General features: G+C 40.9%; 1 protein-coding gene across 2 annotated transcripts in view; it reads right to left on the reverse strand.

Annotated features, from left to right (window-relative positions):
- Positions 1 to 27,693, reverse strand: part of IQGAP2 (IQ motif containing GTPase activating protein 2) — a 267,686-nt gene that overhangs the window by 121,523 nt on the left and 118,470 nt on the right. For both annotated transcript variants that reach the window (XM_046666170.1, XM_046666171.1), the window contains exons 3-5: positions 15,391 to 15,547; positions 7,811 to 7,888; positions 4,223 to 4,299 (exon numbers count right to left, since the gene is read on the reverse strand). In XM_046666170.1, the coding sequence (XP_046522126.1) occupies positions 4,223 to 4,299; positions 7,811 to 7,888; positions 15,391 to 15,547 (312 nt within the window). The remainder of the gene's footprint in view (positions 1 to 4,222; positions 4,300 to 7,810; positions 7,889 to 15,390; positions 15,548 to 27,693) is intronic.

The raw sequence follows: 27,693 nt of genomic DNA on the forward strand, positions 1-27,693 counted from the left end.
ATATTTCAAAGAATGTCAGGGACAGTGCCACAAGGACAAGGGAGCTGGCCAGAGAGAGCTCCCACTGACCAAACTCAATCAATCTGATCTTGGTTAAGTCTGTGAAAGGCCAGGAATTCAAAACGATGGTCAAAAGAGAATGGTATAAAGTCAACAAAAAGGAAGTTGTAATACAAAGAGAGAGAAAATAAGACACGTATACTTACTTGTACTGATTTTCACAAGTGGGGAAGAATAATTAAAATACAGGAGCTTTGTTTTTCTAAAACTGTCTATAGAGTATAGATATATACTTGTTTCTATACTATTTATACTACATTTATACCACAAGAAAGAATAAAGACCAGCAACTCTGAGTTAGCCAAACAGTCCTAGAAAACCAAAGAAGTATCCCAAGATAAGGAAGGACTGAGGAACACAGGCGGTGACAAAAAAAGCCAGGTGCAAAGAGTGTCCAGCACTGATGGTCACACTCAGTGGTCAAGCAGAGAGAGGATTCAGAAATATGATCTATCTCCTGGGGAAGAAATCTCTAGAATGCCCAACTAATTTCAAGAAGACATTCAAAAAGTATACATAAGCTTTTAATAATGTTAACACATCAGGTCCATACATCATTATGACAGGACAACGAGTTATCTAACACTGGCCAAGTGAGATATGGAAGTAAATCATTTCTTGGTGATAGTGGTGGGGACCAGACTGTAAATAAAAACCTACCTGAAAGCCATATATTGAAAATTTAGAAAGGCCTGATTGATTTCACGAGTAAAGCTCAGCCTGAAGCCTGGCAGCCGAGGTGTAACTCTCCTTGGGAGAAGAAGCCAAACTGGCGCCATGTTCTCTCTGACAATCAATTGGTTAGAAACCAGATCCGTAATCTGGGCAGGTCTGAAGATGTATTCTGTTTTTGGTAACCGTGTATAGGTATCCACTCTCTCTAAGTGTCAAAATATTATAGTCCCAGGATGAGTCAAAACTAGTGGATAAATGATGAAACGAGTGAAACTTGTAGTGCAGATCTTTTAGAATAGGTTTTAGTGGTAAGTTTGCAATGAGGTATCCGGGCATTTCACCTGCTCTTTAAGGTATCTGAAGTATTCAAAAAATCAGTTCTATTAAATTTGTTTAAAGGAATTCAATTATTATTTCTTTTTTTTTGAGGAAGATTAGCCTTGAGCTAACATCTGCCACCAATCTTCCTCTTTTTGCTGAGGAAGACTGGTCCTGAGCTAACATCTGTGCCCATCGTCCTCGATTTTATATGTGGGACGCCTGCCACAGCATGGCTTTATGAGTGGTGTGTAGATCCACACCCGGATCCGAGCCTGTGAACCCCGGGCCGCTGAAGCAGAGCATGCAAACTTCACAGCTACGCCACCAGGCCAGCCCCAGGAATTCAATTTTATAACTAACATTTAAACGTTAAACAATATGCAAAAAGTGTTCTTCACGCATAAAAGGCCTCCAGACCGTAAAAAAAAAAAAAGAAAAAAAGAGTCAGCAGCAACTTGTTAGCAAGGCTCTCACTTCTAGATCTGGTTCCTTTTCACTGCACAGGCTTTAGAACATTCCAAACGAAGCCACAAAACGAAAACATGCCATATACACATTTCAAGTCTGAATACTCCAAATGGTCACTAACAGTGGTTGTCACTTGGTGTTGAGATAATGGGTACTTCAGCTTTTCCTTTGTTATTCTTTCTGAATGTTCCAATTTTTTCCACAATGAACATACTTTTTATTTTAAATAATAAAAAGATAATAAACATTTCTCTGAAAAAAGAATGAGGCCACCCATCACTGAGGTGAGTCTCTGTACATCAGGCCCAGCGGGAGAATTTCCCGTGGGGCTGCCGCGCTAATGTCTGCTGGTGTCTGGGCTTGAGAACTCCAGGCTGAACTGACAAAAGAGCAACGAGTGGCAGGCAAGGAGACGGGGTCAGAAATAAAGTGAAAAGGTGAGGGGCAGGCAGGAAAAGAGAAAAGTGGATACAAACAAGAAGCAAGGGCAAGAACCCAGGGGATCCTAATGAGGCTGTTGAGCCCAGATTGAGAAGTCGGAACAGAAGACAACGGGGCAGGGCTGACAGTGAACTTTGTAGATCAAGCCAGGCCCACAGGCTGGGGCAGGAGGAAGGCAGAGCCTGGGGGATCTTCCTGCCCGGCTCCTGATCTATAATCAGAACCCCCGACCTGCCGAACTCCCTGTCAGGTAATGACACCTCTCCACACCAGCAGTGTTGCTGTTCCACAGCAGGATACAATGGCTGAAGACACATTTATTAATTTCCAGCCTCACTTCTAATTATGCAGTTAGGGCAAAGCCACTGCACTTATTAAAGGCCTCTGCCACCCAGCTGCCAAATGTGTCTTGCCCAACAGAGCAGAATATCAGCCTCATTTGAGTAACCGACTACATTCTAAACCACAGCAGGAAAAAGTTTTAATAGACAAAACTTTAGATAACGCTTGAGATTTCTCAGTTCCCTATCAAGAAGCAGTTACACGGTAAGTTGAGAACACAGAAAAGAGAAGGAGATTCTCCCAGGGAATGCTGTTTATTAAGTAAATATTGTTTTTAAAGATCCTACTTAAGGTGGATTTGGTGAATGACAGTTATGAAGACTTCCACGATGAGTAACAGAATAACTGAGAAAAACAGTCCTAGAAATTATAACCCCAACATTTGAATACAATTGGCAACAACAAGCAAGAAGTTGCTTTTCCTTTGTTTACCAAGCTGTTCACGCCCTTGTTGAAACTACGGCAAACATCCATTTGCAAGCCTCGGTGAAGTTCTATATAACTTCTTTAGAATAGTGCTATCACCAGAAAGGAAGTTAGCACACTGCTTCTTTATAAGCTGCTTACCATTAACACCCCAGGTGTCCACTTCAGGAAATCAGTTTAAGTTTGCACAAGACACCCCCCGTGAGCATGCTCCAGATTTGGAGACCAGCACTATGATGCATGGATATGATAATGACATTAACTAATGGTTGCTGGCTTAGCAGATCACAAAAGCAGTACTAAGCGTAGTGTTAAGTGATTGTTCTAGGTGCTGGAAAATATTTGGCAAAGAATGTCGGGCAACACATTAGAAAACAGTCCTCAAAATAAGCACTTTTGCACAAATAGCTTTTAGAGAACCTGCTGGCATAATGATACACTAGCCACATATGAGGAGAAAGGCACAGAAGTGGGTTTTTCCCCACTTGTTCTAAATTATTAGAATAAAAAGAAATCATAGAAAAGGCACCTACATTTGGTCTATATTTCTAGCAACTGTCATCTTCCAAAGAAATTTTGTAAGTACCGATTCGGGGGAGACAGTCAAATTATATGACATAATCAAAATTCTCCTCTAGCAGGTCAGCATTGCAATGAATTATTACAGAAACCCTTTCCTTTGGAAAGGAAACGAGCCAGGAAGAAGTTAATATAAACCTCTAGACAGAAGATTCTGCCAGGAAAATGACTTCTAGTGATATAAACACAAGGCAGATGTTTTAAAAGAAATTTAAAACTTAATTAGACATGAAGTCTCTCAGGCAAATACCTGTGTGCAGGCAAGACAATAGCCACAAACTAGATTTTTAGAATCGTCTTTGTTACTGTCTAAAAATCACATTTCTTCCAGGCCAATAAGATAAAAAATGATTTGTGAACTAGCAGAATTTCAACATGTTCACAAATTAAGTTACTGAACAACGCCTTTAAAACAATGGACGTATCCTGATTTGACTAACTGAAAGCAACTTCTAAAAATTTCTTCTTTCTTCTTAGGGTACGAGTTCTACTGAACAAAAGGTCAAAAGAAACCATCTGTATAGTAAATTTTATTAATCTATGCTTAGAAATGAACCAAACTGATCATTTTAAGAGTATCCAAACCAAAATTATGACCATTAAAGTTGCTCAGTCGATACATTTTGGCTGTATTCGTAAACTAGATCGTAACTCAAGCATATGGTAGCACATTACTATTAGATCACTAGAAGTTTCAACCTAAATTTTCTCTTTATTACACTTACAGCTCTTTCATTCATTTTCTGGTTTTCTATTCTGAATTAGATTTTAAAAATCAGAAAAATACTTTTTAAGTTCAAGGACTTAATTTTGCACCAGCAAATTCAAAACAACTCAATACAATAAAAAGTTTCTCAGCTTATTAAAGCAATTTAAGATCTCTCCAGACTTTTAGTTTTATTTCCCCCACCTCAGCGCGTGAATGCAGTATATCATTCTTGGAATGTTTTTCCGGTCATAGACATCTGTTGTTTCTGGATAGAATATCTGGAAAACAAAAGAAAACGTGTTTATTACATTTTGCTTTTCACAATTATTTTAACTCTCCCAAATGATCCTGCTTTGATTGTCTTTGCTGTTACATATTTATTTAAACATAGAAGAACCTCTTGGCTATTGCTTCATCTTGCTCTACAGGGGGACCAATCACGAGATCTGGTCCCCTGCCTATCAGCACGCCTCCTAGTGGCTCAGGACAGCAGCAGGCCCCCACTGGCTACATCCACAAGAAGGCTTCATCCACAGAGCCCCGTGGCAGTTTCACTCCACAAGGCGTGAGCCGGCAGGGGCTCTGCTTTCTACAGCAGAGTCACTCCTGTGACTGCCCAGTGGTCCCCTGGCCTCAGAAGGGAGTCCTTCTTACAGCATTTTATTACACTGTCAAAAACCTAGCTACACAGTTCTGTAAACACGTATGCACGCACATGCAATACACACTGATATTTTTTTCTGCTTAAAGTAATACATTTTCACCGAATAAGATCAGGAAAGTCTATAAAATATGAAGGAAAAACACCTACAATCTCACCTCCCAGTTTGTCACTATTAGCATTTTGGTATATTTTCTTCCAGTCGTTTTTTCTGTATATATCTCTGATTTTTTATGTTTATATAAGCATGGATGTGAAAACAAACGTGTACATACCACACACCTATTCAAAACACTTAAGAGAACATGACTATTTTCCACCCCTTCATTATTCTATAAGAACGTTATTTCTAATGGATGCATATGATTCTTTCACATTTTTGAATGGTAATTTAACCAGTTCCGCATGGTTGAACATTTTTTTGCTCCCAATTTTTCCTATTCTAAGTCACTGCAATAAACATTCCTGTATTTTCTGAGCACCTGATTACTTCTTGTGGATAAACATCTAAATATGGAGTTACTAGATTGAGAAGACTGAACATTAAGGTTTTTAATACACATTTACACGATCCTTAAGCTTCAAACTAAAAGCCTAATAAGGAACAGATTTCAGAATACGGCACCAAACGGATCTGTTCCTTAGCAGCAAGAAACGAACCATCAGGCTTGAAGCTTCTAAGATGAAGATAAGCATTGGCATTACTTGCTCTCAGTAAATATTTTATAAAATTTGACATAAAGACTAAAATTAAATCACGTACCATACGGTAGTACTTGATACTCAAGTGCGATTTTCTACTGGACATTGAAAAAAGTTGAGAAAAGAAAGAAGCAAAGTTTCTTGAGCTACAAAATGGACAGTCACTGTGCACGTAAAGAAATGTCTGTAGCCTAGGAAATTTCAATGGTCTTTCCAAATTTCCTTTAACATATTTGCTGTTAAAGGATCAATGAGAAGAAGGTTCCCAATTCAGAAGAATGTGACCAGGTTTAAAGTTCTACTACGTAAGCAGAGGATACTGCAAGTCTCCCTTACTTTTTCTTTTCTTCCTCCTCCTCTTTTTTCTTTTTTTTTTTGTGTGTGAGGAAGATTGGCCCTGAGCTAACATCTGTGCCAATCTTCCTCTATTTTGTATGTGGGATGCCACCACAGCATGGCTTGAGGAGTGGTGTGTAGGTCTGCACCCAGGACGTGAACCTGTGAACCCTGGGCCACCAAAGTGGAGGGTGTGAACTTAACTACTGTGCCACTGGGCCGGCCCCCCCACCCCATCTCCGTTTTCTTTAAACAAGAACCTTGAATATTTATATATCTTCTGGAAAATCATTATGAATGTGTCTTCTTTTAGCAAGGAGACGAGGTCAATTTATAGTTCACCAGATATTTTATTCAGCATGGTATCCCCAGTAGGCATTTAATCTTGATAAATGAACGCATTAATAGCAGTCCAATACATCAGTGAATTCAGTACACATTGGTCTCTCATCCCAATGCAGTGTATCAATGACTTCATAATAAACACCAATGTGAAAACAGAATCTGCGAGATGGATCACTTATTTTGGCTTAAAATCAAAGGAAACCTGGCCCAACATCCATACAATCTGAAAAGGTCTAATTCAAATTTATCAAATATAATGAAATTATCCTAATCTAAAAAGTATGTTGCCTCTTACAGAAAAATCCAATTTGAATCTCTTCCTTTATTAATCTGTTTGCCACCCAGCCCCCACTTAATGAATTCTATATTATAACTAGTGCCCAGAAGAGAATAGCATTTAATGTTCTGGGCATTTTCAGAGAAAGGAAAGTAGTTTGATTAAAAACAGCAGAATAAAATAAATCGGTATTGACTATTTTGAGATAAAATAAGCTGCACTAAAACGGATATGAGCACAAATATATTAAAAACAGACATTCATAATTTACATTAAGGAAGCTTTTGTTTTTGTTGTGGTCAGTGTTTTTAATTGCAAACCTGGATTAATAATAATAAGAAGAACACAGGTCTTAAGTGAGGAGCCTATCCCCTTGCCTTCATGCTGGACCACTCCTCAGTCACTCCTCCAAAGTAGTTGTATGTGATAAGCGACACAAAAGAGTGAACAACGGAGACACACAAAAACCTGATGGATCTCGAGGGTATCTGCTTACTGAAAAAAGTCCATCGTAAAGATGACCTGCTGTATGATTCCATTTCCATAACATTCTCAAAATGACAAAACCATAGAGATGGAGTACAGATTAGTGGTTGCCAGGGGACAGGGCCGGGGAGGGGATGCAGTATAAAGGCCCTCTTCTCTGCGGTGTCTTTATCTTGATTGTGGTCACGGTCACGCAAATCTATTCATGGGATAAAATTGCATAGATGTGCGTGCACGCGCGTACATGATTGCATATAAAAATGGCGACAACTGAGTAAGGTCTGCAGTCCAGTTCACGTTAATACACGCATGTCAGTTTATTATTGTACTACAGTTCTGAGATGTCACCACCGGCAGAAGCCGAATGAAAAGTACACATAGCTGTACTATTTTTGCAACTTCCTGTGATTCTATAATTATTTCAAAGTAAGAAGTTTAAGAAATAGCTCCACAATTTCTATCAAATGTCATTATTTCCTCATTTCCTCTACTTGTCTATTTGTCTCACAGGCTTAAGGGTGCCTGTTCTTTCAATTTAACAAGCTCTGAGTATTTGCTGAGTTTTATTTGGGACCTCTATTTCACGAGTAAGAGCTATAACCCCCAGCCTTTAAAATTTAAAGTGATGCTATGATTTATAATAACATTCTATAAAAATAAATTTATAATTATAATTTATAGTGATACAATATGTAGTGATACAATGAGATGCAGAATCTTAAGTATAAATAGCAACACAAAAAAGGGAGGTGGTAAATCAACCATCTACCAGCTAAAGCTTGTTCTCATCTTGTTTAATTTACACACACTTTGTACACCTGCTTCATTCTGACTTCTTGCCGCGTGTTACTTTGTACAGGCCTTTCCGTATTTCTGTGTAGTCCTCGCGTTTCTCATTCCTAAGGCATTGAAGCCGTCTGCTAATCATTTTCCATCATGAGGTGTCTGCACTACCCCTTCTGGCTTCCCAGCTCAGGCTTACCTTGGGTAGACCAATAGACTCCATCGCTCTCAACCACTGGACAGTGTTATCTGTGTGTCGAAAATGAAGGCCAGACTTCTGACGTAAGGATGGGCGGGGGGAAGGGAAGAAGAGATCACACAAAAAGTGAGTCACTTGTAATAACTTTTTTCAGTAGCAGGATGTTTTTCAATTGTATTTCTCCTAGAATAGGGTTATTAATACTTATATACAACAACCAGAGACATAATAAAGGAGATTGCACTGTCTAAGCAACACTCCAAGCATTTGTGATGGACCGTTCCAGTTTCCAGAATTCACACATGTGAGGTGATTCTGAACTAAAATCTCAAAGACCATGCAATGTCTAGCACAGGCCTTAGGATGTTTTGTGAAAGGTGTGTATGCACGTATGTTCATGCATACACACACACACACACGGTTTTATGACAACTATGGCTGAGAAGCCTAGCAACTTCAGGAAAACCAGACTTTTAGAAGACTAAATGCCTTTTTTTGTGGTTTCTGATTCTGTCAAACTATTTTTTCTGATCATGAATGTAATATGATTTCTGTAGAAAACCTGGAAAATGTAGACAAATACAAAGATGAAAGCAAAAACCACCCCACAATTCAGAGCTAATTTTAGTATCTATTCCTCCTATAATTTAATCCTAATCTTGGCTCTGTACAAGAAGTAAACTTTCAATGGAAATGTTTTACAAGACTTTTTTCTACTCATGCAATAAAAATAGTCTTTCTATGTCTTCTGTTCTTTTTTTTTTTCTTTCTGCTTTTTCTCCCCAAATCCCCCCAGTACATAGTTGTATATTTTAGTTGTGGGTCCTTCTAGTTGTGGCATGTGGGACGCCACCTCAACATGGCCTGATGGGTGGTGCCATGTCCGCACCCAGGATCCAAACCAGCGAAACCCTGGGCCACCGTAGCAGAGCATTCGAACTTAACCACTCGGCCACGGGGCCAGCCCCCTGTTCTTCTTTATAGTCCTATCAACCAACCATTTTTTTCTGTACAGTCTATAAATATGGTATCCTTGCCTAGATCTCATGAAGTTCTATCAGGTAATGAACCTTTAAAAAGAGTTTTCAAACCATCTTGTATTTTTAATTAGTTAGAGGAGTAGCATAATGTTATCTATTTTTTATTTTTAACAAACGTGCAAAAAAGTAACTACAGCAAATTTCATCTTGAACTAACATCCAATGGTAGACAATCATATTCAGAAATTCTAGCTCTTCCCATCTTCTGTGACCTTTACAATTTAATAGTTTATTTAACAAAAAGTATTTTTGTAGCTGTTAGAAATTATAAAGTGTAAGCAAACTAACATTTGACAAATATTTATACCTTTTTAATAGAGGTCATTATTTATTGAGATTGGACTGTGTCTGTCAAGTACTTCACATAAATTATCTCTAATTTTCAAAACACCCTGCAATGTAGTAATCATTCCCATTTTTAAGAGATGAGGAAACAGGCCGAAAGGATGAAGTGATTTGCTTTAGGCAAACAGCTGTTAAATAGCTGGACCTAATGATGGTGAGATTATTCTTCAGAGGGAGGAAATCAGCTTGTTACTATGAAGTAACTAGAGGGAGGGAGAGGAGAGTGGAAAGGAAGGAAGGAGGGAAAGGAAGAAGAGAGAGCGAGCCCAGTTAATAGCCAGGCAGCAGTATCTGAGGGCAACTCAGCATAAGCAACTTTTGCAGAATGCAAGCAATTCTCAAACACGGCCACTCTGTGACCATGGAGGGACAAGATGGAAACAATTCATAATCACGTCAAGAGAGAGAAGAGGACCCTTGGCACCACAATATAACTAAATGTCCCTTTCTTCTAGTTAAGAAGAGCAACTTGTTTCCTGACTGATGACACTCTAGTCCCTATTCAATCCTCTCACCTTCTGGATACGAATTACCAAGACAGCAAACTGATTCCACTTCCTGACAACACTCCAAAGATAACTGGTCTTTGCTTCCCTAAATCCTTGTCAGAATGACCCAGTACAAGCCCAAATCTACACTAAGCTCCTATTTTCTCCATCTTATGGCTCCACAGCTTTGCATTTTTTTCTTGTCACATGAGTTAAATAAACCTAACTTTTTTTGACCCCAGGTGGATTTCTGGGGGTCTTTGGCTGGTTGGCTTCAATAATCTGAATCACGTAACAAAGACACGCCAGCCATTTAGTGGTCTTATTAACTAGGGAACCCCAGGAAAGTTACAAATCTCTTTCAACTTTGGTTCCTCGGCAATAAAATAAAAATAGTATGCTTCCCTGAGTTGTGGAGATTAAACGACAGTAAACATAGGGTACTTAATGCAAAGTGCATCTAAGAATGCAAATGTTACTACCGTAATTATTAGGCTATAAGACTGGGCTGGAAACTTACATTCACCTGTAAGGTCAGAAAAAAAGTTTAGCACTTTATGTAAGAGGAGCTGAAGGAAGGGGTGGTTATCTTGGTCATATTTCTGCAATAAAAGAAATGACAAATTTCAAATGCTTCATCCATTTTAAACAGCTGAGGGATGACTTCCGAACCCTGTGACTCATCTCTGTATATTTAAGAAGTAAGCTTCAGTGAGCGAACATCTTCAGTCTACTAGATTTACTTCAATTACCACAAAAATGGTCTTCTAAACTGGCGAAAAATAAGCTTGGTCCATTATAACCATTTTTAGTGTGTCTATTTTTTTTTACCACTCCTACATATTAATATTAGCCTGGGCGGCATGTCTATAGTCAGACAAGGGATATTAATGTCCATCTACCTAATTTCGTTCAGGTTCTGGACTAGAAAGCGTATGCTGAGTTTCCATTGCCGAGCTATTACAACACCAGCAAACAAGATTATCCTAATTTACATAGAACAGATGGGGAATTATGTAAGTTTTCTTTGGATGGTAACGCTTACATATTAGAGTCAAAGTATCTTACAACTACGAGGTAGCTTAAAACCATAATTATTCTAATTTGCTCATTTTATAGATGAGGAAACTAAGAAGCCCAAGTATTTAAGACACTCGAGTTGAGCTCAGGGTCAAGACCAGCTTGCAGGAGTCCTTGAGTCCAAATATTCTGGTCAGTGTGCTGCCCACAGAGCCGCCGCACAGCCACCACCTCTGACGCTCATAGTGCACGTACCGCAATCAGGCCCTGGGCTGCGCACCTGGCGTGGATGCTCACACTTGTTCCTCCCAACATCTGTACAAAGGTTGACATTATTATCATTTCCCCTGTACATGTGAGCAAACTGAAGCTCACAGGGGCAGAGTCAGGGGTGAAGCCAGACTCTGAAACATTTCGACTCTGCAGCTCATGTTACTAACATCACCCATGTGCTTTCCCTACCTAAGGCTCACCTAAAATTCAACAGGCACTTATTACACGTCTACAGTCATCAACGCACTGTCTGGAACGATACTGTTTTTGTGTTTGAGCCTTATCAGGCTGAGTCCTCTCGAAGGAATGCCCTTCCTTCCTCCTCACCCTCTTTCTCTTGCCCATCCTAGTCAGCTGGGGAACGGTCATCTTTCATACCCGCACTATGGAAGTCCTCCTGACCTCCTCACCACCCCCACCCCCTGTGAACTGACTGCTCTCTCCGTTTGTCCCCAGCTGTCCACCATCCCCTTCCAATTCCTTTCCAGGACTTGCCCTTTGTCTTCCCTCTTGAATCCATTCACTTCTTGTCTACGCAGGCCACGTCCCCTGGACTGAGATGTCCCCGCACTGCACTGCCTCCACCATCACCCTCCCTCCAATTTATTCTCCACATAGCAGCAAACTGTACCATGACGCCGCTTAACATCGCAGCGGCTTCCCCCATACTGAGGATGAAACCACAGAGCTGCCACGTGTGAGTGCGTGGTCTGCCTCTGCTCCCCTCCTGGGCTCCCTTCTCACCACTGGCCCTCATCGCAGCCTTTCAGCCACTCAGTTTGCCCAAGCTCTTTTCTTCCTCGCATCTCTCACAAACGGGCCTCTTCTCCCCACTCTCCACCCTTCCCTCTGCACGTGGATGACCTTCTTCTCATTCTTCTATCCTCAGAGGAAATGTCTCTTCAGGGAAGCCCACTGCTATCTGTCCACAACACTGGCTTTCACGTCTTCCTTCACACACTTATCACAACCCACCACTGTGTGTTTACTCACCATCTGTCTCTAACTGTAAGAGCCACAAAATCATGTCTGCCTTGCTCACCCTTCCACTTTGAGTGCCTGGCCCATGGTGGTGCTGATGAGTACTGTATGGATGAATGAGTTCACCTCATATATATTTCTATCATGGTACAACTTTACCTTCCTTCCCTATAACTTTATTAAAATTTATTCTGTTCATGTTTACCTGCCTATTAGAGCAGCAGTTCTCCAACCTTAGTAGCATATAAGAAAAGAATCAGCTGGAAGCGCAGCTTCCTGGGTCCCTGGCCAGGAGATCCTGCCTGACTCAGTAGTCTGGGGTGGGGCCCAAACATCCACATTTTTACACACACCATCAGGTGGTCCTGCAGGAAGTTTGAGCATCACACTTAAAGAAAGAATGTTGGACTCAAAGCGCCCTGGGTAAGTATTGATAAAAGCACTGAAGACAAGAAAAGAAACGGAGTCCTTTGGCTTACTAGAAACTGCTGTCATTCATTCCTTCACCCAGCAGCTATGCCGGGGCACCTACCATGGGCCAGACCCCGCACCATTCACCAAGGATGTGGAAGAGAAGACACACAGTTCTTGCCTTCGTGACAAAACAATCAATACATTGCACCACGGTGTGTCCAACAGGGACAGTGTCAGGTGCCACAGCCTATGTGGCATGAACACATGACTCAGACCTAGAGTGGGAGGTGGAGGTGGCCAGGGAAAGAGTTCTCACCACTGGAAGGTGTAACTTTAATACCCAGGACATCCTTCTAACTCTGCATTAATGAGGAGCCAGGGGTGTACATAAGCTGGCAGACAAAGAGGGCAGCATGAAAGCAACCACTTGCTTAACCAAAACCATCAGTGCCCAAACTGGGGCCTGTAGAGATCTGGGACAGAGCTTCCACTTGGGGACACACTGCCTCACAGGCGGGTCATATTTTATGGCTGCAGTCTAGGCAGACCCTGCAGTGAGAGCCCCAGCTTGCTGAACTCATGGTTTCCAGATGGCACATCAAGGGGCTGGCCCGGGTCAGCGAGCATTCCCTTGTGTTTCAATGTCTTTGTCACAGTCCTATGACTCCTTGGGAAGGACCATGTGACGGGCTTTAGTCCTGAGGAACACAGCAACAGGAAGTGAAGTCTCCCGTTCACTAACATTTGTCTCCTTTCATTTTTGTAAAAGAAATGAAATGGGCTTAAAAGGAAATTTTATGATTACATGGCAAATCACTAAAAATTCCCATTCAAGGATATTAGGCACTTTCACAGATTTAATAAAAGGAAAAAAAGAAAAGCCTCTTTTCTCCAGTGAATTAACAGAGGGGTAGTTTCCATTTGTCCCAGGTCCTCTCCCACGTCACAGCTGGCATCACCCTTCCTCCCTCCTTCTGCCACTTCCCTTCTATCCGCCCTTCTCCCAGCATCCTTTCCTCATGGGACGGGGGATGGCAAAACAGAACATCTTCCTCTGGCACCATGTTATGCTCAGGAACATCACCACCTGCCTAAGTTCCACAGGTAATTTATTTTGCAACAAGAGCCTGGAAATATTTCCTGTCCCCAACCCAAAGAGAAGTTGCTATTTACTCAAATAGTTGGATCTCTGATGCCAGGAGGAAACTGTACCTGATTAATTGCCACAAGGAGGTCCACAGCTGAACTGGAAAGAGACACCTCTTCAAGGTGCCAGGAAGAGGAAAGAATTAGCCCACTCTCTGCTCTGAGGCTCACCTCCACTGAAGATCTTTCTGGCCTGATTTTTGCCATCAACAGCAAAACAAAATACCCACAATCCCCTTCCAGTGTGGCGGGAACCCAGCCCAGCTACACTCTGTGTTGTCAAATCTACATGGCCGTTGGTACTAATAGGGTTAGATCTTGGTAATGACCATTATGGAAGCCATGGAAGAAAGAAAACTTGTGCTCTAAAATATGGATGAATGTTAGTTCATTTTGTGATGTGGAGCTACAAATAACTTTTTTCTGAACTTTTAAAAATATTTCTCAAAATTAAAAAAAACAACTTTAATTTTGGCTAAGTCATTGCTTCATTAAAGTCTTGCAAAAGGCTATAATGAGCTGAAAACTCTAGGGTGAAACACATGACTCACACTCAAACTTATTTTAACAAATGTAACACTTTTATTCATAACATCACTCAAGGCAGAAACTTATGCTCGGTTACCTTTTAGACTAGACCATGAAAACAGACTTGTCAAAAAAGATTTGTCAATTCATCTTGTCTACGGTTAGGCTAAATTACTGGAACATTTGCTCTGAATTCAATATACATATTTTAAAACTAAATTTTGTCTCAATAACAACTGAAGGGTAGTATGAATCATGCAATAATTGGGAAATTATTCCATTTTCAACTATACTTAATGTTGTCCTTGCAGTTGTAAGAAAATAACTTTTAAGAGTACTTGAAAATCTGCAGGTAAAAAATACTGATATAAAGAACCAAATACATTAAGAAAATAAAGAATCAAGTTTCAAAGAAGCTTTAGAAACCTTGACCCGAAGTGAACAAGAGATCACGTATTCTAGAAGGAAACACCACACATTTTTAAATTCCCTTTTGTAGACACATCTAACGAAGGGGTCTTTTAGGTCAGCGTTTACTTTTTCCTCCTTCACTTTTTAACAGAAAATTTCAAACATAAAAAAGCAGACAGTATAATGAACTGCTAGGCACCCATCATCTGACCTCAACAATTATGAACTACGGCCAGTCCTGAGTTATCTATCCAGCTTCCTCCCAATTATTTTGAAGCAAATCCTAGACGTATCATTTTATCCGTAAATGCTTAGACATGTGTCTCCAAAATATCAAAATTTTTTTTTATTAATACAAGATTGGTGTTTATTTTGGTTTTGCTTTCTCCCCCATATGCCTTCCCAAATTAACCATGAAATAATTCTTAAAACTAGCTGCATACAAAAAGGTTACTCTTATTTTGTTTTAAACACCAAAGGGAAAGTAATTCCTGACTATTCAGCATCAGTACCCTTTTTATCACATTGGCCCTAACTCTGTAGGGCCACAAGTTCAAGTCCCAGCAGGGCACTGTATTCCCTGATGGGAACGAGGGGAGTAATAAACTGCGTGGTGGTGAATAAAGTGGGGGTGAAGTGTCCCCACTTTACATTTACTGGCGCTAATAAAAATGACCTTCATGAAGGAATGATGGGGGCTTGGAAGCCCCACAAATCAAAGGTCTCTGTGCCTCAGCCCAGAAACAGAAACACTTTGCTTTTAAAACTGCTGCTGCCTCAAGAGGGATTATTAACAGTCTTCAAAGAACAAGGGCATCACCCCCCACATCCAAAATCCTTGTAGAAACATTAAAAGAAGGGAAAGGAAATACTGAACTGAAAAACTGAACTTTCACTTTTAGCTGGAAGCCAAAACCAATTAGATGTCAGTTACCTTATAACGTGTTTGTTCCACATCATAGATCTTCTTCTCCGATACCATTTTTGGGGCAAAGAACTTGGCTAACTTGGCAAGGTAAACTCCGTTCCGGAGTCCTTCTTCCAGCTCAGTGGTTGGTGGCAATTCTTCAACTAAGCAGACTTCCATCCACCTAAAGGGATCAAAAAAACCTTAAAGTGACTCCAGTTGGGTAACTTTCTGTAAATGAAGAGCTGCAGCATCTCACTATGAGTGATGGAGACGTTAACAAAGGGAGCAGGACCCGAAACATCTTCGAGTGTCATAGATGGGAAGACAGGACTTCCTGGGTGGGATGAGGATTCAGAGCACGAGATGAACAAGGGGGCACAAGCCCAGAGGCACTGAACTCAGGACCACGCCAGCGCTCGTCAACCTCACCTTTATCTGAGACTCGGCCAATTCCCTTTTGTGCCAAAGAGGAAAAAGGCCAAAGCATTCTGTTTGGGTGGAATTAGTCCTGCTGACACTACAGAAAAGAATGACTCTAAGTTTATGGGCTCTTAGCAGAAAAGATTCTTGTAGGGGTTATGCTTTGGGGAGAGCATAGTCCAAGGTGCTGTAAAATCTGCCACTGCCTCGGCCCAGGAACAACTACCAGGAAAGGTAGGAAGGCTTGGAAAAGAGACATCAAAATTTGGAAAGCAGACATAGTCTTCTTTAAATAATACACATTCCTTTTTCCACTACCAGGAACTTATTACAACATTGTAACTTTTCGGGAAGGTATAGCATTTATTGGGTTCTGAAAAAATATTTCAGAAAAAGATCAGATTAAATCTTAGGACACTGTGCCAGTATTATACAAAAGAGAGCACCAAGGTCATTACTGGCTCAAGGACACACAGCAGGAGGGGAGCCAGGCCAGTTCACATTTCACATTGAGGTGCCGAGAACCTGCCAGGGTTAGGAGGATAATGCTACTCCTACCCATTCTTAAGGAACTATTACCAAGATCCAAAAGGCAGGTGTGCAGGCTCCCAGCGACAGAGACCCCACCTCCCTGCCACTGATCCACAAATAAATCATAAACTATTAGCGTGAGCACCAACCTAGATAGCCAGACCCCTCAGAGGATCATTAACACATGAGCCTTCCTTCAAGTAAACAGAGGTAAGAGTACTATAGACTTGATAAATTTTTTAAAAATTTAAGAAATCACTAATAATGTTGCCTTTTTAATAAAAATCTGGCCAAGTTAAAAGCCACTGCACTAGACTGAATTTCTAATCTAAATAAACTGCAAATTACAGCATCATGCTATTTCTCGTTAAAACAATCTGCTTTGAAATAATTACCTTGAAAAAATTTAAGAAATTGTTTTCCACACAACAATATATAATTGCTTTATAGTAATCCCATAACTGGGGGATATGTGTGAAGGGTGGGGGACAGGTAAACTGACAATTTTTAGTAGAAGTAGTGGAGATAAGTTGATAGTTGGGACCAAGAGGAAGGAAGCTAAAATGAAAACAACTCTGAAGTATGATAATTTAGACTTGGATAACCACACCTATTTTTGTCTGTATTAGAACATATGTGAAGTTGCTTTAAAAAACTAATCATACCAAAAACTGAGGCTGGCTACAGCCTATCTAAAATGTAGCCACTGTTAACGCTTATGACATTACGAGCTACTCGAAGGCAAAGGCCATCTCTTCTTTCTCTTTATAATCCCCCTGTGCCTGGCAATGTGTTTGCACATGGTGGGTACTCAAAACATTGTCATTAAAGAAAAGATTCTGACTGTTAAGAAAAAAATTTTCCAAGCATCACAGTTGCACCAAAAAATCTTTTAGGACATTGCCAAAGACTTGTAAATGTAGCATCATTTTGCAACAGTAAGCATCAATGCAGATATCTCCTTTTCACTACCTTGAAAGTCAAAAGAAGATGCTATTATCATCAACGATAACTAGTACTTATGAAACTATTTTGTGCTAGTACTATTTAAACCTAGTGCTATTCAAACCTGGATTTAATACTTTATGAAGATTATCATTTAATCCTCAAGACCACCCCTTAAGAAGAGGTGCTATGAGGATCACCATTTGCAGATGATAATCTGAGGCTCAGAAAAGCCCAAGGCCACACAGCTAGTAACTGAAAGCCCTCAAGAAGCTGCCAGGGCCCTCTGCCCCTTTAATTCCAACTTTAACTTCTCACAATTCACCAAACAAGATTGAATCCTTCAGTCCGGTCCCACAGCCCAGTGTAAAATAAAAGTGATCACAAGACACTCCAGGCTACTTTCAGGGTGGCAGTAAGAGTCCCATGGTTTGAAGACGCACATGCTGCCGCTCTTCCAGTGTAAGGTCCAAGGATAGCCTATTCACTGCCGATATCCCAGAGCTACATTTATTCTAACTCCCTCTGTCACCTCTTTCTCAGTCACCTACCTCACAGCAGTAAATGATAGTGGCCTGGGCTGCCTCTCGTGGGTGCTGTTGCAAGCAGGCGTTGGGTATGGGAAGCCTAGAGTCTATGCAAATAGACTCACCTCCTCAAGAACTCCCTGCAAGCCTAGACAGGATCTCAAAGGGTTTTCAAATATATTACTTGGAAACATTACTAGTCAATATATGATCAATACACATTGACTGACAGCAAGACTACTCTTCTGGGACAGGTGGTAAACTCTGTTGACAGAATAACCAGCTGGATCAACATTGCTCTAAAGGTATTAAAATACCTCACAACGAAGCAGGAATCACAATATGCAAATTTCTAAACCAGCATCCAGTCATCATGTGGGCTGAACATCCCTCTGATGTATTTTCCAGAAGTGTAAGGCAAGAGAACTTGGAGCACAGACACCAAATGGTTCTTCCCAGGGGCTGGAGACAGCTAGGAGAGGCTGCTGGCCAAGGTCTGCATTTCCCATGCCCACAGTATCTGTGTTGGGCCAAGTGGCTGGGTCACGATCACCAGATGTGAGGGGAAATGATGTGCACCACCCCTGAGCCTGCCTCAGGAAGGCCTCCCATGGACGAGCCTCCACTCCTGCCTCCCTGTCTGCTAGCTGGATACTAGAGCCCACGGCAATCTTGAAAGAGAAGGTGGAAAAACCTCCATCAGCCTGGGTCCCTGACCGTGTGGTAAAGAACCCCCAGTACCCCCTCATCCTTGCCTTGCACCACCTTACATGAGAAAGAATTAAACTTCTACTGCTGACCTAACCTCCATGGCTTACTTGTTACCTGGTAAGCTGGCATTACCCAGCCAAACCAATAAAAATCCTAAGTGTGATTTTTATGATCTGTTGGGGTCAAACTTCCTATAACAATCACAATGTAGAGACAACTGGCCTGACGTTCAGGAAGTCTGGCTCTACGACCAAGAGCTAGGTGTACTGGAAGAAGTCACTTGAAACTCTGAGCTGAGTTTTTAGTCCATGAGTCTAAAATGATAATGGAATTCAATGACACTGTAATTATGTAATATGATTTTGTTTTAATAGCTTTATTGAGATAATCCACACACCATACACTCACCCATTTAAGATGTACAATGCAATGATTTTCAGCACATTGTCAGGGTTGTGAGACCACCACCATACCAACTTTAGAACACTTCATAATTTCAAAAAGAAACCCTACACTCATTAACAGTCACTCCCCATTTACTCCCAAACCCAAACCCACTAATCTGACTTCTGTCTATAGATCTGTTCATTCTGGACATTTCATATAAATGGACTCGTACAACATGTGGCCTTTGTGATTGGCTTGTTTCACTTAGCACAACGTTTTCAAGGTTCATCCATGGTGTAGAATGTCTTAGTACTATACTCCTTTTTATTACTGAATAATACTCCACTGTATGGATATATCACATTTCATTTATCCATTTTTCAGTTTATGGACATCTGTGTTATTTCCACTTTTTGGTTATTATGAATAATGCTGCTATAAACATCATGTACAAGTTTTTGCATGGACATATGTTCTCATTTCTCTTGGATATATACCTAGGAGTGGGATTACTTGATCATAAGTAACTCTGTTTAATCTTTTTAGGAACTTTCAGGCTGTCTTCCGAAGCAACTGCAACATTTTACCTTCCTACCAGTAGTGTGTGAGGATTTGAATCTCCCCACCTCCTTGCCAACACTTAGCTGTCTTTTTGATTATAGCCATCCTAGTAGATGCAAGGAGGCATCTCATTATGGTTTTGATTTTCATTTCTCTGATGATTAATGATATTCAGCATCTTTTTACGTGCTTACCACCCATCTGTATATCTTCTTCAGAGTAATATCAAATCCATTGCCCAAGTTTTGGTTGGGTTGTCCTTTTATAATTGAGTTATAAGAGTTCTTTATGTATATGGTATACAAATCCCTTACCAGGTGTATGATTTGAAAATATTTCTCCATTCTGTATATTGTCTTTTCACTTTCTTGATGGTATCTTTTGAAGCATAAGACGTTTTTAATTTTGACTAAGTCCCATTTATCTATTCTCTTGTTGCTTGGACTTTTGGTGTCATGTCTAAGAAACCATTGCCTAACTGAAGATCACAAATTTTCACCTATGTTTTCTTCTAAGAGTTTTATAGTTTTAATTCTTATATTTAGGCCTTTGATCCATTTTGAGTTATTTTTTGTATACAATGAGAGGTAAGGATTCAAATTCATTCCTTGGCATGTGGATACCCAGTTGTCCGAGCACGATTTGCTGAAAAGACGACATTTTCCTCTATTAAATTGCCTTAGCACCCTTGTGAAAATCAGTTATCCGTAAATGTGAAAAGTTACTTCCAGACTCTCAATTCTATTTCAATGATTCATACCTCTAAGATTTATGTACACAGAAAATATGTGTACATACAACCAAGCTGGAAAGACCTCATATGTCACCAAAAGCCTATCTTCAAATTTGACTTAATGACACATGGAAATGAAGACCACAATTGGCCTGTGTCACTTCCTGCTGTCCTTGCATTTATTGCTTCTTCCCTATGACTTCTATTGATTACTCCTCCTGAACCACAGCACCAAGATGTGAATGTCTCATCCCCGAGCCAAAGTTGAAGCTCCTATGAGCATCTCAAGGTTGTTGGAGAACTTTATCTTCCTTCTATGCCAGGGTGGAGCGACAAATTCCTACTAGTATTGCTATTCTTCCTCCTCTCTGCAGGGAAAACGTGGCCCACTTAGCAGGCACAGAGAAACTAAAGGAAAGGAAGAGGAATTTCCTTTTTATCATTCAAGCAATCTCTCTTCAACCTTTTCTTGGAGTTGAGGTGGTTTCCATAAGTATCTCTATGTGTAAATGTAGATGGTCTGATCCACGTGAGGCAGGGAGAAGAAGGGGGAAGTGAGAGGACGCTGGGAGAAAGGTGATATTTTTCCAATTTTAGGTCAAAGCCGAAAGGGAAAATAATTAATGTCATTTTGTCTTGCAAGAGACAAAAAAAGAAACTCATAAAAATCCTGAGACAAATGATCCGTTTTACTGCGTTACTTTGTGCCTTGCAGAACATATGAAAGTTGTTTCGTTGAGGCATTTGCTATCTGAGTTGTTATTCAGGAAATCACCAACTATAAATCTTGGTCTCTATCACGCAGCGCTCTACGGAATCAACGTCCCCAAAGTAGAACTGCTGGCCAAAAAAGGGAAAGTGTGTTTTTTCTGGACAAACCCTGTTTCAATGCAGTGCCCTGTTCCATGAACTTTCAAGTATTACAAGTCAATTTCTCTCCCTAAATGTTTTGGAAAATCAGCACATGAAATATTTTACAAAAGAATAAAAACAAAGACCAGATATTTCTATACGTAGAATATAATTGGTCACTCTTTGCGCCATAGGAAGTACAATGTCAGAAGGACTAGATTAAGTTCTCATGGTAACCTTTCCATTCACTGGAGGCTGATGCAAAGCACTGTCACCACGATTCTATCACTTTATTAGCTCAGGGAAACAGGGACGTAGAAAAACACACATTGCACAACTGACGTGGGTACCCACGGCCCCCATCCTTTTCTCAACAAAACTCATTTGGTTCACTCTAAGAAAATTACATGAAATGTTAAAATAATGCTAATTATTTTCTTTAAAACACAGACATACAATACCATGAAAAGAATCCATGTATGACTCCAAGCCCTACCAGGAAGGAGCAGACTTCTGAGGACTTCTTTCTCACCCTCCTCTTTAGGAGGGAGATGATGTAGCAGGATCTGTTGAGTTTGGCAAGCATTTCATGAGTTGTTCCACAGAATACTGGCTCAGGGAGATGCTAATAGTGTCCTGGGGGGACAAAGGGGACTAAGCACATTCAGAAAATGTTGCATTCTATGTCCTCTCTCAAGGATTGATAAGTTGCATTAGCATCCTGAAAGCTCTGAGAATTCCTAAAGTCTGGAACCAAGTTTCATTTCTTTTAACCCCATGTTCCCCCTGTTTTTTGACCACACAACTCTGTTTTTCCCCAGAACCCTTGGTAACATTTCCTATAAGGAAATGGCAGGCAACTGACAGAAGCAGTGTAATTTGGTTAACTAAAATCACGGGCCCTGGGGTGACACTCTTGGGGTTCAAATCCTAGTTCTAGCACGATACCAGTGATTTCTCTGTAAAATGAGGATATTTAAAGCATCTGCCCTTGGAGGACCACTGTCAGGAGTAAACAGGAATCCGTGTAACGTGTAGCTCTGTGCCCGGCACACAGGAAGAACCCAGCAAACACTGACAACAATTGTTATTAGCAAGTCCCTAAGTTGAATCTGGCCCAGTCCCTTACCAGACACGTAAACTCAACAGATTAATCCATTAGTCCAGTTAATATTTTTGAGCATCTAGTACTTTCCAGTTCTGTTCCAAATGGTGAATCAGGCAAAGCCCCTCAGTTTATTGAGCAATGAGGCTCAGATTCTCATGGATGTTAGGACGCCACTAGCTCAAAGGGGTTTTGAGGATTACAGGAAATGGCACCAGCACAGCACAGAGAGCTGGCACCCGGGAGTCATTCGTATGGTTCCCGTCTCTAAACAAACAAGTTTTTCAAAGAATCTTTTTGGGTGAATTATTTCTTCGAGAAGGATATTTCATGCGTTAGTGTTACCCTTCTTCCTCTGTGTTCCCTTAGACATGGGATAAGAAAAAAGGAGAAATAAGCAGAATAGCACGAGGCACTGACAGATAAAAGAAAGCCTGCAAACTTTGTAGCCCAATTTGTAATAGGTCTGATTCATTGCTGAAAATTATTTTGAAATAAAATTTTGAAAAAAATTGAAAACTATTTCACAGAATACACTGTTGCTCAAATATGTGCTCTATTCATAATTCTTCCTAACTCTAGACAACAATCAGACATTTACTGTACTTCTATTTTGGTTTGGCCCAATTAATCATCTACCTGGGATGTATTACACTGATAGTACGACATGCCTGGAGAGACAATTGGCCCGACATATACAAACACACAAGCAGAAAGATGACATTTACAGGTGCTAAAATTTCTACACAGGCAGACATTGCATAAAGCAACGAGCCTATGAAGCGAAAAAAATTTTAAAAATGTAAAACACACACTTGTTGCTGTTGCTTTCCTTTTTTAAAGCCTCAGTGCACAGCTTGGTATCCTAGCTGTTAGTTCAGTTCTCTATGTGAGCTGCCACCACCCCGTGACAGCTGACAGATGAGCAGGGTGGTTCCACGAGCATGAAACGAACCCGGGCCGCGGCGGTGAGCGCCGAATCTGACCACTAGACCCCCAGGGCTGGCTCGCATGCACTTGTTCTTTATGTTACTGAGCACATTAGGCAAAAGGCTGGTCTTAAGCTTCAACACTGGGTTGGGAGGGGAGAGACAATATCTAATATGTTCAGTGTCATGGCTTTTGGCTGATATCTTAGATGACTTGATTCAAGTGTTAAATAGTTAATAGTTTTAATAATACCTTGACTTAAACTTTTTTCTGAAATAATACTCATATCATGGAAAAAACAAAAAGCTAAGTGTACACAGGATAGTTAATACCTAAGCAGGGATTAAAGAAATATATATGCCTGAAATGTTTAAACAGGAAAATACGGAGCCTTGGAGCCTCTGGCATCTGGGGATCCCAGGTAAGAATGGGAGGAGCCACAAGTCACACCTCCCTGGCATCTTCCATGTTTTATGCCCTTTACTGGTTCCAATTTATGTGCCCGTAGGTTCTCCGCTATACAACCTTCTCCTCAATACGTTCAAACAGTTATGAACTATTGGTACAAACTTTTTGAAAAGCAATGTGATGATATAAAAGTAAATAATTACTGCACTCCGATTAAGTTTAAGGCATGGGTGCTTTAAAAAATTTCATTTACTCTTCCCATAACCCAGTGAATTATCTTCATTAAAAAAGAATAAGGAGTCAGATACCAAGAAAGATGAAATATCTTATCCAAGATCACATCAGTGGAAAAACCAAAATATGAACTCATAGATCACTCTGAAATCTGCACATTAACCACCACACTATATTGCTTCTTGAAAGAATACATCAGGAAACGTAAAACACCACCCAGATATTTTACTTTGTGAGTATAGCTTAATAAATACAGCTAAGGTCCAAGATTTTTGTGCAACACAAAACTGGAAACAACCTAAGTGTCTAACAAAATCATCTTTATCCACTGGATAGAAGGTTATGTAGCTGCTTAAGATATTTTCATAGATTATTTAAGAAAATGGAAAAATATTGGTGGTAAATTAAGAGAAAACAGAACACAAAATTATACCATAAGACATTTCTAAAATTACATATATCTAAATGTACACAGACTGGAAAACATATAGCAAAATATTAACAGTGGTTTGCCCTTTGTGATCATACTATTGGTGAGGTTCTTATCTTTTCCTGTATCTTATTTTATCATAAGCATGTAATATTTTTAATAATAGATAATAACGGAATACAGTGGATGTATTCTACCAATATATAAAAAGCAAGAGCTTGTTTGCTGACCACACCTAACATTTGAGCCAAAATGGAGACTTGTGGTAGCAAACACTAAAAAAATAGTGATAAAAATAGGGTAATGGGAGCAGAGGAGAAAACGGTAGTTTGTGGTTGAATCTAGTTGGTGATGGGGGAGGGAAGCACAAGAAGACAAAAAGAAAATACCCTCAATTTTTTTCTTTTTAAAGCACACTGGTTGAGATCCTTCGCCAATATGATTCCCTCTTCGGGACAACATTAAGTACGTGTATCTTTCCACGTACCTCCAACCAGGTCAACAGCCTGGCTCCAAGGCTTGGAAAGTGAAGGAGGAATCATTATTAACCAATACAAACAATAAATGAAACATTAACAAATCAAGAGTGCAACCTGAATCATCCCTGCTGCCTACAGTAAGATGCAAGAGGAGAGAGAAATTGAAGAAGAAATTGTTAAGTAAAAACAAACAAGAACTTGAAGATTTGGAAAATTCTTGGTCTATCCATATTTCGAAAAATGAGAGAGTGTGTGTTATGGTGGGAACACCAAGGGTGTGGCTGGACAGTCAGTGCATAAAGAGTATGACTCATCGATCTAATCAGCCGCCTCAGCGGAAGGCGGGAACAGAGATGGGTTATACCAGCAGAGACCCTGCCAGCTTAGACTCAAGGAGACAGACAGCAAAAATGAAGGAAGGCTGCCACACTTCTGGGATTCTACAGGATGGGACAGAAGAGCTATCCGGCAGTGTCATGTGTCATCCATCAGGATAAGGGAAGAATGACCCTGAAGGTGATTCAGAGATTGACAGGGCTGCCACTCCCACCACAGGCCCAGAGTGTCTCCTCCTTGGTTTCAGGGGGCCAGGCTGCTGCCCCAGTGGATCTGGAAGGCAGGGACGCCACTGTGGTGGGCCCAAAGGACAGAGCATCAAGTGGATTACTCTCGAGCCTTAAAATCTAGTGGAATTTGCCCTGCTGGGTTTTAGACTTGCTCGGAATCCATGACCCCTTTCTTCTTTCCAAGTTCTCCCTTTTAGACTGGGAATGTCTATCGTTCGTCCCATCACCCTATTTTGGATGCATGTAACTTACCTGGTTTCACAGGCTCACAGGAGTTTTTACTTCAGGATGACTCATACATCAAGTCCCCCCAACACTTGATTTAGATGAGATTTGGGTAAGATTTGGCACTTGGAGTTGACGCTAGAATGGGTTAAAATTTGGGGGCTTCTGGGATGTGAATGAATGCATTTTGTATAGAAGGAGGATACAAATTTTGGGGGTACAAAGGCTAGAGCATCACGGGCAGAATTGTGTCCCGTCCAAACTCATATATCGAAGTCCTAACCCCTAGGGCCTCAGAATGTGACTGTATTCAGAGAAGGATCCTTTAAGAGGTGATTAAGTTAAAATGAGGCCATTTGGGTGGGCCCTAATCCCACGACGGATGTACTTAAGAGGAGATTAGGACAGAGAGCGAGACACCAGGGCTGTGCTGCACAGAAGGAAAACCATTGAGGACACAACGAGAAGGCAGCCATCAGTAAGTCAAGAAGAGAGGACTCAGGAGAAGCTGATCCCACTGACACCTTGATCTTGAATGTCCAGTCTCGAGAACTATGAGAAAATAAATCCATGTTGTTTAAGCCACTCAGTCTGTGATACTTTGTTATGGCAGCCCAAGCAAATAATACACTGGCTAAACATCAACACCCATCACCCTCTAGAACCCCTTCCCCAATTTTACTTCTCTTCATTCGGTTTATTACTACAATAGGATATAGATTATATCCTATTGATGTGTTTGATGGACTCACCTACTTGGATTGTAAACTCCATAAGAGCAAAGACCTTGTCTGTCTTTGGGGAGGCACGTAGCACAATGGTTAAAGGCACAAACCCCAGAGTCAGACACCTGACATTGAAACCAAGTTCTGCCACTCACCAGCTGTGTGCCGGGGGAACTGACTTAGCTCATCTTGTCTCAGTTTCCCAATCTGTAAGTTGGGGATATTAACAGCACTGCTTCAGAGGGTTGTTGTGAGTTCATGGAAGAAAAGCAGGAGAAGGGCGCCTGGCACAGAATCAGTACCTGTAGTAGCAGCTGTCGTAGCTTTCACTGCTCACTGCTACACCCAGGGCCACTCTCTGCCCAACTGCCAGCAAAACTTACTGTTCACATCTGTTCTTTAGCTCTATTTGTCCAGCTGGCCCCTGCCATACACACATCCACGGGGCAGCAACTAAGCCAGCGTTTTACTACGTCAAACGTCAAACGTGACTTCTCTCGTCACAGTCTTACCATCCCCTGAGCTAATTCAAGCCATCCCCATCTCCCCATCTCCTGCCAACACACACACACACACCCTATTGCATTACACAAGTTATAGACTTAAATGGTATTTAGTGGGGGCTATACAAATATTTATATATGTTCACGAGCCAGGTTTCCATTACAGTCATGTGTCGCGTAAAGATGGGAATACGTTCCGAGAAATGCATTGTTAGGCAATTACATCATTGTGCAAACAACAGAGGGTGTACTACACAAACCTACATGGTACAGCCTACTGCACGCCTAGGCTGTATGGTACCCATCTTATGGGACCACTGTTGTACACTCAGTCCGTGGTTGACCGAAACGCTGTTACACAGCATTTGACTATATGACGGGGCTCCCACAATACTGATAACGCCAACCACAAACCGTCACAGCTCCCATTTGCTTAGCACACTGCCCAGCACTGAGCAGGTACTTGGCACTTATGTGAATGTATTCTCACACCACCCGATGAGATGGGTATTTTTCCCCTTTAATGGAGAAGGAAAGTGGCTCAGAGAGTGAAATAACTTGCTCAAGGTTACGCAGTCAATAAGCGGAGATTTCAATCTAGGTTGTCACCTCCATAGCGCCCACATCCGCCACACTCCATCTGCTCTGACAAATTGTTTAAGATGAATGCGGTGAACAGGGCTTCAGCTCACTTCCTAGGAATGTTTGTTGCTTAAGCGGAAACTCACAGTGAAGCCTGTCCTAAAACTAAAAGAAGCCAGCTCAGATCTTCCTAGACTCTGTTTTCCCAAAGTGAGGTATACCTGTGCTTTAACACAGATGAAGGGAACATACTCTTTGGGAGTGACTGAAGAGGCTGCTGTCACTTTCAGGGGTGTCTGAGGGGTACAGCTGAGCAGCAGACTTTGAGTTCCTGAAAACCTGGCTTCAAACTTGGTTCTGCACCTTAGTCATGATTACCTTGGCGTGCAACCATCTCCCTGGGCCACAATTTCCTCTTTCAGGAAATTGGGTACAACACCAGCCACTTCAGAGATGTCATAAGAACTAAAACA

This window comes from Equus quagga, chromosome 7, assembly GCF_021613505.1.
Source record: "Equus quagga isolate Etosha38 chromosome 7, UCLA_HA_Equagga_1.0, whole genome shotgun sequence".
Classification (NCBI taxonomy): domain Eukaryota; kingdom Metazoa; phylum Chordata; class Mammalia; order Perissodactyla; family Equidae; genus Equus; species Equus quagga.